This window comes from Babylonia areolata, chromosome 18 (assembly GCF_041734735.1).
Source record: "Babylonia areolata isolate BAREFJ2019XMU chromosome 18, ASM4173473v1, whole genome shotgun sequence".
Classification (NCBI taxonomy): Eukaryota; Metazoa; Mollusca; class Gastropoda; order Neogastropoda; family Buccinidae; genus Babylonia; species Babylonia areolata.
In genome coordinates, this window is record NC_134893.1 from 45084753 (window position 1) to 45096329 (window position 11577).

The 11577-nt window shown below is 40.1% G+C and overlaps 1 protein-coding gene across 1 annotated transcript; it reads left to right on the forward strand.

The window, feature by feature from the left end:
* Positions 1 to 1809: 1809 nt before the first annotated feature.
* Positions 1810 to 5334, forward strand: LOC143292016 (uncharacterized). The gene is made up of 2 exons (XM_076602179.1): positions 1810 to 2711; positions 3702 to 5334. The coding sequence occupies exons 1-2, from the start codon at positions 2163 to 2165 to the stop codon at positions 4953 to 4955; spliced, it is 1803 nt and encodes a 600-aa protein (XP_076458294.1). The 5' UTR covers positions 1810 to 2162; the 3' UTR covers positions 4956 to 5334.
* The last annotated feature ends 6243 nt before the right edge of the window (positions 5335 to 11577 follow it).

Genomic DNA, 11577 nt, shown 5'->3' on the forward strand with positions numbered 1-11577 from the left:
ACATCGTTTCATACATACATCCACACACTGCAGGTAATAACTAGTATTCTTAATGTAAAAACAGAAAGAATTAAGAAACATTATTTGAATATAATTATAAACATAGCCTACACCTGTGTGTGTGTGTGTGTGTGTGTGTGTGTGTGTGTGTGTGTGTGTGTGCCCACGACGGTTTCACTGACGTACGTAACGAGCACCACTACCAGCTGACAAAATGGTTTCTCGCTGTAAAATCAGGTGTGGATCATTTTTGTCAGTGTTGGTCGCTTTTCCTTTTTTTTTTCTCCCCTGATTGCTTGTTGGTTTTGCGGTTGTTTTTGTTGTTGTTGTAGGCATCATGTTGTACATGTATATGTTGTCATAATGACTAGTTACAAAGGAATTAAAACGAATTTATTGCTTGTTGCATATGAACGAGCACAATATAAGCTCATGCTTGTTGTTGCTCAAGTCTTATTAATTGAACGCTGTATTGCACCTTGTTTCTTGATATTAAAAATGTATAAACCAGTTAAAACAAATTTTTAAAAAGTATGCGCCAGCATGTTGTATGCGTAGCAATTTCAGAAAATGAATCATGTTGTAGTATTTTGTATGTGTCTGTATAAAGTGTGTGTGTGTGTGTGTGGGGGGGGGGGGGGGGGGGGGAGAGAGAGAGAGAGAGAGAGATATGTACCTTTCTCTGTGGCTGTTGAACCCTTGGTTCCACCTGGCTGATAACTCTTACCGAGTCACTCCTCGTGACCCCGTTTTACCTGTCCAGTATGCGTTCACACACACACACACACACACACCACCACCACCACACAGCGGCGCCGGCGCGCGCGCGCGCACACACACACACGCACGCACGCGCGCACGCACACTCACCCGCGTACAACACACAACATACTAGTTCACACATGCCAAAGCCGACACACCAAACAGAGAGAGAGAGAGAGAGAGAGTCTCTCTGTCTTTCCGTGTCTGAAAGGGTGTGTGCGAGCGTGTGTTAAGTGTGTGCACTGATGTGTATGCATATGTATGTGTCAGTGTACATGTGTGTGTTTGTATGTGCATGTGTGTATCACAGACCCTTTGTGAGCGAGAGACATTCAAAAACAGACAGACAAACACAGAGAAGACAGCACACAATTTGGAATGAACTCAATGTCTGCCACAATCTGCACGAGCGGGACTGTGACTGCGAAAGACACTATACTAGCTGCTGTGGGCATAAGTTAGTTCCATCAGAGACGCATTGTGTGCTCCTTTAACTCTCTCCATACGAACGGCGAAAGAGACGACGTTAACAGCGTTTCACCCCAATTACCATCATCAAAATACTGCAAGCGGAAGGCTCTTATACTGAAGAGGTGAATGTTGACAAAGAATACCACAATTCTGACGACGGAAGCTAAAGGTTGGGTCATTCAGACACCCACTGGACATATGAGGGGTCTGTGTAGAGGAGAAGAGAGGACTGGCCGTACTGAGTGAGTTAAAAGAGCTCACATGTATTGATAGTGGTCAGTCACGCTACCCTTTCAACCGTTCGATTCACCTTCACACAGTTTTGTAAAGGGGCGATCTACTCAATGCTGCGTCTGTCTTTTTTCTTAGGAACAGGACAGGCCTAAGCCCATTTTCTATTTTTGGCTGTAGTTTTTCCCGCTGTAACCCTCTCTCTTTCTCTCTCTCTCTCTGTCTCTCTGTTTCACACACACACACACATACACGCACGCACACACACACACACACACACACACAAACGCACACACAAATACACACACACCAGAGAGAGAGAGAGAGAGAGAGAGAGATTATCCGGCGATTAATCGAAGACATTATTTATAGCAGTCCACCTACTCATCGCCGTGTCATGGTCATATCAAGAGACAGTCAAGGCTCAGGCCCAAGTTTCTGTTCTTTCTCGTCTCTTCGCCACAAAGTGTACATTGAAGTTACAGTCGTTCGCTCACACCTAGACAACTGCTTCACTTGTTGAGACTGTTCCTGAAATATGACCGATAAAATTGAAAAACATGATGGGGCAAACGATCTGTCTGTGACACGACGTATGCGCCAGTGAAAAACAGACGGCAGAAAACTACTTAGGCCATAAGAGGTTCGAGTTTTGTGTTCCGTGATCACTAGGACAGTACACAGAGATCATCAACGCAATGGCGATGTCACTATCTGGGCACAGGCTGGGAAACCGACGCCATCTGATTTGTGGAATATGTCGTGAGGTCTACCGTTCCCCGCGACTGTTGCCCTGTCATCATTCGTTCTGCTTGGACTGTATTGAGGGCCTGATCAAGACCAGGCCTAACCATTCACAGTACTTCCCATGTCCACAGTGTCGCAAGCCTGTACCAGTTTCAAGAAACGGCGCCTTGGGTTTCCAGCTGAATTTCCACATCCCTGAGGAGGATTTGGAACTGGAGAGGAACGGCCCCCAAAAGACACCGTGTCCACATCACAGCGAGGAGCCGTTGTTGTTTTTCTGTGTGCCCTGTGACCAGCCCATCTGTCTGCGTTGCAAACTGACCAAGCATGACCATCACGAAACACAGGACTTGTCTGAAGCGGCCGATCGCTGCAGCAGTCGCCTGGAGCAATTAAAGAACCGACTGGAGGCAGCTATCAATCGTCTCTCACAGGTTTCCGCTGTCGAGAATAACAACGCAAAAGATCTCGAACTGAAAGAAAAGGCTCTCATTCAGGAGGTGAGTTAACGTTCTGTAACTTAAGTCAACAATTTATATATTTCGCTTGTCGTTTGCTTTCTGTTTGTTTGTATTAATTACGATTTCACTTCCTTTGGAATGCCTTTATTCAAGCTGCAATGTATTTTTTGTTTCTTATGATTTTTGTTTGGTGGTGTTGTTGCTGTTGTTTGTATGTTTGTTTCAGCGTTGAAACTGAGAAAAGATTTTAATCAAGTTTCTGGTACCCGATTTACTTATTTCGCGAATTCTCTTAAGTTGTGTGTGTTTGTCTGAATTTTACATTTATTTAAACTGACAATAATTGATTGAAGTGTGAGTTCATGTTTCGGTCATCAATTGATGGCCCCAATTAAAGACAGACAGCTTCTTTGCACACAGGCGTGTTTCTAGCATACAAGAGACCACTTACCTTAAATATACAGTTCTCTTCAATTGTCGTATATTGGCAAGTTAAAATGTGCAGCTGTCATAAATAAATTATTCAGTTTTATGTTGTGTAGCTAAGTAAAACAAATATATAATTTTATTGTGTCTAGTAACCATTCTCTGAGTTGTGAAATAACTTAAATCATACATTAAGAATAAAAACCTGAAGGGTATATCTACACGTATTTTGTTTAAGTTTCAACACTTTGCAGTATGGTCGAGGATTTTAAGGAGAAGAATGAACGCTGTGAGAAAATATTCTCAAATTATTTTTTTCATGGCACGTTGTTGCTGAGCAATTGGACAAATGTGCTGTCTAAACCAATGCTATCAACAACACATAAATAACACATGGTAAGTATCAGTATACATTATGATTAGTAACGCATAAAGTCAGTTTAAATGCATGTCTTAACCTGTATGCTGAGCTTTTATTTCCTGTTATTGACTGTTTGATGAGGGTCCAGAGAGCATTATTATCCAGGCTTTGGGTGCGGAGTTAAGAAAAGGTTTATACGAAAGAGAAAACCGGCAGATTCTCTAAAAATGCCATGATTGCAGGTACAGGCCCAGCGGGATGACATAGTCACTAAAGTGGACAGATTGTGCAACGAAGTCAATAGGAACATCAGAGAGCGCACTAAGTCCATTAGAACACAGCTGACCCAAGATGCACATGCCATCACAGTACAGCAGAGACGGGATTCTTTGCTGCAGCTCCGGCAGCGTGTGAACCATGCCCTCAGTAGCCAGTCAGAAGCGGAGAAAGTGTACATAGAGAAGGAAATGCGAGAAGGGGAGGGCAGCGAAGAGGAACTGGGCAAAATCATGGCATCTGTGCCATCCACCACCTTGAGACCCGGTGTACGCCGTGACCTCAGTCTGTTCACTGACGACACCATTCGTCGCTGGCTGGGATCAGCGGTGTGCTTGTCTCTTCCCTTTGCTGCCACGGCGTCGGAAATCATCACACCGATCTTTCAGTGCGGCCAGGACGGGTCTTGTCGTGAAGTGCATACCTTGTATCCTTTCGATGACATTGTCCATGTTTCCTTTGGCGGTATTGCCCCACATTACGATGAGGAACTGGCAGCAATCATAAATGTCAACGGAGAGTTACAAAGTTCTGATTGTTTGAAGAAAGGGAAGGTTTTTTTTAAAGGTGACAGCGACACATCTTACGTGTATGTAAGGTGTCAACCGTCCAACGAGACAATTCAGCTTGGATGTAAAAGTAGTCACTACATAGCCGTGAAATATACAGAAACAAACACTTATTGCAGTGTTGTTGAAAAGATTGTCATTTCGAGATACGCACTGGAGGCAGAAAACAAATATATGTTCAATGTGGACTGCGAAAAGCCGATAGCCTTTGACGTGACCGAAGACAGGGAATTCTTCGTCATCATTGAAAGCAAGACCAGTGAGGATTCCCAACTGAACATCATTCTTCTGTTCCGGCATGGGGAGAGGCAACCCTTTACAACCTACACACCTCCAGTCAAACACTTCCAGCCTGCTGATGTCTGTTTCTGGACGGAGGGAGGGAAGTTGAAGCTGCTGATTGCCAACACAGACAACGACAACATCCATGTGGTCAGAGTGGAGAACAACCGCTGTTACTTTGAGCGTTGTCTGGCATCAGGGGACGACAACATCGTTCGTCCCACTGCTCTAAGTGTCGATAATGAGGGAAACGTGTGGATTGGCTGCAGAAATGGCTGGGTTCTGACGTGTAAGAGGCCGCCAGTAGTGTCAGAGAATGAGGAATCACAAAACACAGATGAAGATAGTGAAACTTTCACTGGCAGCTGATTGGACATTGAAAACAATAGCTGGCTAACTGAAACATGTAGTCAGAGGTCTACTGAATAACACACACGTACACACTGGCCCCCACACTCCCTTCCGCGCCCTGCCCGCCTTTTAACACCGTGATTTTTTTTTTTTTTTTTTTAAATGTTTCCACCCACGGTCTCATTACCAGTTCAGCACACTGACACCAAGGTTCTCCGACCTGTCCCTGTCTCTACAGCACCTTCCACAGGTCAGATGTTGATGTTGAGGCTACGCTCAGTGAAAAATGTCCATGGTTTCAAATACCTGGGACATGTCTGATAAAACAACTATACAAGAGCTGTCGACAAGGATCACAGGCGTGAGCAGTTCTACCTAAAAGCCTCTTGTATGGATTTGATACATCAAATTGTAAACGGAACAGGTCATGTTAAACATGAGGGGGAAAAAAAAAGAAAAGAAAAGACAACAGAAAGGAGAAAAATGATGATGGAAGGGGAAAAAAAAGACCAAAAGAAAAAAAAAGAAGATACAAAAGACAAAAAGAAAAAAAAGAGAGAACCTTCCAGGGATGCTGAAACTATCCTGCTCATTTGCAGAACTTTTAGGCATTCACTGATTTCTCCTAAAAAAAAAAAAATAAAATAATAAAAACAGGTCATGTAATTGAAGCCATCATACTGAAGGTCCAACTCTACTGGACAGTTCCAGGATACAGACAGAGATACAGAACACTGTACACATGTCTAACAACTCCTCTGGATTGTACTAAGAACCTACAGTTTGACTGATAAAAGCCTTCCTTTTCAAGCCTATGGACACTGAACCCAAGGTAGACGGGGTTCAAACCTGTTCCTGCCAGTCATTAGTCCCTGACACTAACCACACGGCAGAGCAGCTGGTTCCTCAATTATCTTCTTGTTTTTGTTTGTTTTAAGGTCCTATCAAGGATTTCTGTTCTATTTTGAAAAGTTGTTTTCGTGTGTATCAATTTATTAGCTTTGAGCTTCAGTTTTTATTTCATTTGATTATATATAATTATGCTTTAGCTGTGTTTGGGCCCTTTTTAGAGATACACTAAATATGTGGGAAACTCACAAAAGACTGAAGTGTGTGTGAGAGAGAGAGCGTGTGTGTGTTTTCATACAGGCATGCATACAAGCACATTTATATTTATTTGTAAAAGAGATACATTGTGGTGGCAGACAGAGATTGAGAGAGAAAATATCAAGTGTGAAAGTGAAATATCAAAATAAAAATTTGTGAACAACTGTCATGAATTATAATCATGTGACTATTGAGAATGTGAGTAGTCACACATGAAGAGTTAGGTCCCAATCTTGTTAAAAACTACAAGTAAATAGTTTGCCTGCATTTCTTGCAAATGTATGAGCACTGAAATGTTTTTAAATATTCACAGGACTACTCCATGAAAGTACTTGAGCTCCAAGTTAGAATAACAAATTACCCGAATACACATTTATCTGCACTGCTTGTAAGTGTGTGAGCACTATTCCCCCCCCCCCCCCGCACCCTCCCCTCCAATATACACAGGACTGTCGCATTAGAATTTGAGTATTTCTGCAGCTTTTTCCCTGCTGTTAGCAAACTAGGGAGCCAGACTGAGAGACTGGGGCTCCACTGAGAAAGACATCTGTTGACCAGGAGGGCTGTAAGTAGTGAACTAGGATCTATTTTTTGGACTTGGTTGAATGCTTGATTTCAAGTATTGGGTTCTGTGACTAACACACTGCCCCGGTGGGATTGTGTTCTGTCACAAGAACACGAAGTGAACTGTGATGTTTATCACATAAACACTGATGGAACCATTGAGCTGATGTGCTACTGCACATGATTATAAGTGTAACAAACATGTGTTTGATTCAGAAACCATGAGTTGTGTCAGAGTACAGCCAGTATGTGTGTGACTTGTGGAGTGAAAGAAAAGTGATGAAGGTATAAAATGTAGCCAATACTTTGCTGAATGGAAATACTGGTTTGAGTCTTTGAGTATCCCAGCCCCCCACCCCCATCCCCTCATGTCATGCTATTTTGCTATAGGTATTATGTATGACGTTTTGATATCATGTTTGGATTTAATTGGTGTTGTATCTTGGCTCGCATAAATGACAATGTTCAGTGACACATTGGTGGTGTATCAGTTGTTGACCTACTGTGGGAACAATGTAAGCAGTGTGTTATGAGAAGCTTTTAAGATGATAATTGTGTGTAGTATCTGTGTGTAGAACAGAATGTTTTGTTAAGTTGCTCATGGAGTTAGAGATATTACCTACCTGTTTGTATGTTAGGTGGTGACGGTTATATTAAAGGCAAACAAATATACTGGCTAACAGTGTGTGGAGGATATTCTCTGTGTGTGTGTGTGCACCAGGGTGATACAGCAAACTGTTATGGAGACATGTTTGACTAGTTGGTAGTTGTGATTCCCATGTGCTGTAGTCATGTGTTAAATGCCAGTGGGACAACACATAATTGTAATGTGTTTAAAAGATTTGAGACCACTGAGAATCAGTCCTATGTTGGTGCACACAGGTTGCTAAATATTCACCAGAGACAATTTACTTGGTACTGTGATTACCAGTGAGATACTTTGTTGAGACAAAGGGAAGATATGTTCAGTATTTTGTAAACAGTTATTATTGTACGGTGGTTTAATTGTGGTTATGAACACTGAGAGTTTGTATTTTAGTCAGTGACACGTTTGGTACAATATTTTATGTCACTAACTGCTGGTTGAGAATAAGCTAAAGTAAATGGAGCTTCAGTATTCTACATGGATTTCTTTGAGGAGAGTGTATACATCTGGGTATGTGGTGAAAGGCTATACTTTTGTGTGTGTGTTTGAATCAGTCTGACTACATGTTTGCATGTTTTTCTAGCCTTTCATGACAATGATGTATAGTATATGTTTTGATATTGTTTTGACCTGGATTTTGGTATTGTGTGTGTTCCAGGTGTGCTGTGAAGTTAGGGAAATAAACACCTCAATTCATCTTACTAAAAGACCCTGCTGTGGTACGAGGAGAGGGTGGATTGTGCACCTGTCCTCTGCCTGTTATCCTGCCTCTTCTTCCTTCTTCCCCTTTTACCCCCACTCCCACCCCTTTTACACTTTATTTTTCTGTATTTGGCAAACATTCTGTTTTCTTTCTGAATGCATTTGGCAAAATCAGGAAGCATTCCTTTTCTTCTGAGTTGCATTTGGCAACACCAGGAAACATATTCCTTTTTAACTGAGCTGCATTTGAAATCAAATAATTTTTAAATCAAACTAAATCACCTGAAAATAGGAGAAATTTTCACAAGATATTATGCAAAGGAGAAGGAATTGCTACAAGTTTACATTTAGAAACCATATAAGAATAACTTGTGCGTTTTGTTTTTTGCATTATAAATGCAAATAAAACAAAAACAAACCAATCAAACTTTCTCTGTGGCTAATGTGTATTCAGTTTCACATAAAAACTTCTCGTAATATGGCAAACACAATGCAACTAATTTAATATATTATGTTTATTGAATAGCAGAAATCCAAACAATAAAACAAGCAATCAGCAAATAATGCCTTAAAAGATATCCCACAATTACAGGTAAATATTTCTTGTGAATGGTCTTGAGCATCTGAAATATACAACATGTTTCACGGAAATGTTTTTCATTTCAAATAGGAAAATAAATAGGAAAATGAATAAATACATAAATCAACAAAAATAAAAATCCACATATGCTGCTGTAAGTCTGTTTGTTCCACCATCCATGAAAATAAAATGTATTTTTTTGGAATGAAAAGCCTTCAAAACAATACCAAGTAGAATGCTAATAACAAGAGAATATCACATGCACTCTGAAGAAACGGTCAGGAAGAATAACATACAACAATAACTACATCACCAAATTATATATCACTACTGCAAGTAAAACACAAACATTTTAAACCCACATCACAGCAGACATTAGAAACAAAGCTGCATGACAAAAAAAAAGAAAAAAAGGACACAATGGTTAAGGACACACCAAAAAGGAAGACAAAAAAGACAAACCCACGCAAAGAAAGCAGTTCAATTATTTCCCTTCAATCAAAAAAACAACAACAAAAAACAGCATCAAACAACATTAACAAATACAAAGCACACAACCGAACAACTATTGTTTTTCACAAAAAGTAGCCAGTATTGCATTATATAACATAATTTCATAAAGTTCTCCTTCAAAATTTTCAATCCCATGACAGATAGCTGCCTATATTCTGATGCCAAAAATCTGTACAACCCATGCACCTCATAATTTTTGTTTGTGATGATGAAATTTATCGTTTTACCACACCCTCAACCTCCATCTTCAATATAATCAGCTTTCTTCAACCATATATAAACTTCATTAAAGTAAACAAGGGTTTGATTGAGTACCGCCATCTGTCCAATTTGATATAAAGAAAAGTAAATGTACATGTTTTTTTGTTTTGTTTTTGTTTTGTTTGTTTTTTAATGAAGGTTACTTATTCACTTAAAAAATGTCAGTATATTACACACACACACACAAACACACATGTAAACACACACACATATAAAATATTTGAAAATACTGAGAATGAACACATTGAGATTGACTCACTGATAATTTAATGGTGATTGTATTTTTCTTGGGTAGGTTTTGCATAAATGTTACATATATCATCTTTTTCTTTTTCTCATTTTTTGTTGTTGTAGATACTGAGAATTAACATATCAAGGCAGAATCGCTAATGATTTCATAGTGGTTTTAATTTTCTTGGGTTGCTATCATTTCATGACACATCACCTACTTTTAGTTGTGCAACACTGTTTCAATGAAAACATTTATCATGGAAGTTATGATGATTTCATGCTTTGATTTATCATAGTAGTAATATTGATTTCATGATTTAAAAAATCTTTAAAAAATAATCTCAAATAACAAAATAAGTTATTGCATAGATAAAGAAATAAATAGCTTAACTGATAGATTCATTAATGAATCAACTGGTGATGATCAGATAAATGACATTTAATAGCTTTTTACCCTGATAAAATGTGAATATGTAAAGAATTACAAAAATTAATATTTCAGAAGTTTCAGCTGTGCCCACTTCTCTCATGAAGAAAGTGGAAGATCATTACTGACCAGTTGATATGGATTGAATCCACCACAGCTTCAACATTCTTCATGTCTAGCTTTTTCTACCATTAACAAAATATCAACATCTCAACACTTTTGGACATGCTATTTTGATTCTTTTCCAAAGCAGAGTTTTATGACAATCATCCAACAAACAGGCACAAAAGGGGAGAAAAAAAAATTACCATCATCTTTGCCAGGATCATACGACAGCTGTGAATTCTGATTTTGTATCAACTCTGAACACTCATTTTCTTGTCTTCAGCCAATCAAATTTATCAATGTTATCGCAGGTTGCATAGTTGTTAAGCTTTTTTTTTTTTTTTTTTTTTTCTAAATTAAGCTTTAACCTAACCAAAAATAACAACAACGAACATTTTTTTCAAATTTACATCAAAGTACAGACATTTCTTTTGCTACTTCAATATGGTCATCACCACAGTACATGTTCAGCAACACTCACAACTGGCAAAAATAAACAACCACATATCCGCACATGCACACAGCCACACACTTGCACATGCATATGCACACACACCCAACAAAATGACAACGGATATAATAAATACACCATCATATTAATTTTCTTATACACCATTACACACAACAGCAAAAAAAACAACAAAAAAAACAACAAAAAACAAAAAACAACAACAACCAAACAAACAACCCCCCCCCCCCCCCCAACTTATTTGATAATAATGAAATCGAACAATGAAAAAAAAATCAACAATCCTACATTATACACTGATAAAGTAAAACTGAAATCCATTAGAGCAAGCCCACTGATCAGTTGACAAGAATTGTTTACAACATGGACTCTACAACTGGTTCTCCAATGGGACTTCAAAACAAGGGCACTGTGGGGCCCATGTGTTGCCATAAAACAAGGGCACTATGGGGCCAATGGGTTACCATAAAACAAGGGCACTATGGGGCCCATGGGTTACCATAAAACAAGGGGACTGCGGGGCCCATGGGTTACCATAAAACAAGGGGACTGCGGGGCCCATGGGTTGCCAGAAAACAAGGGCACTATGGGGCCCATGGGTTACCATAAAACAAGGGGACTGCGGGGCCCATGGGTTGCCAGAAAACAAGGGCACTATGGGGCCCATGGGTTACCATAAAACAAGGGGACTGTGGGGCCCATGGGTTGCCATAAAACAAGGTGATTGTGGGGTCAGTGGGTTGCCATAAAACAAGAGGACTGTGGGGCCCATGGGTTGCCATAAAACAAGGTGATTGTGGGGCCCATGGGTTGCCATAAAACAAGGGGACTGTGGGGCCCATGGGTTGCCATAAAACAAGGGGACTGTGGGGCCCATGGGTTGCCATAAAACAAGGTGATTGTGGGGTCAGTGGGTTGCCATAAAACAAGGGGACTGTGGGGCCCATGGGTTGCCATAAAACAAGGTGATTGTGGGGTCAGTGGGTTGCCATAAAACAAGGGGACTGTGGGGCCCATGGGTTGCCATAAAACAAG

Excerpts from the sequence above, each read along its gene's own strand:
- LOC143292016 (XM_076602179.1), top strand. The coding sequence starts at position 2,163 with ATGGCGATGTCACTATCTGGGCACAGGCTGGGAAACCGACGCCATCTG. Across the intron at positions 2,712-3,701 it reads AAAAGGCTCTCATTCAGGAG|GTACAGGCCCAGCGGGATGA; the intron begins GTGAGTTAACGT and ends CCATGATTGCAG.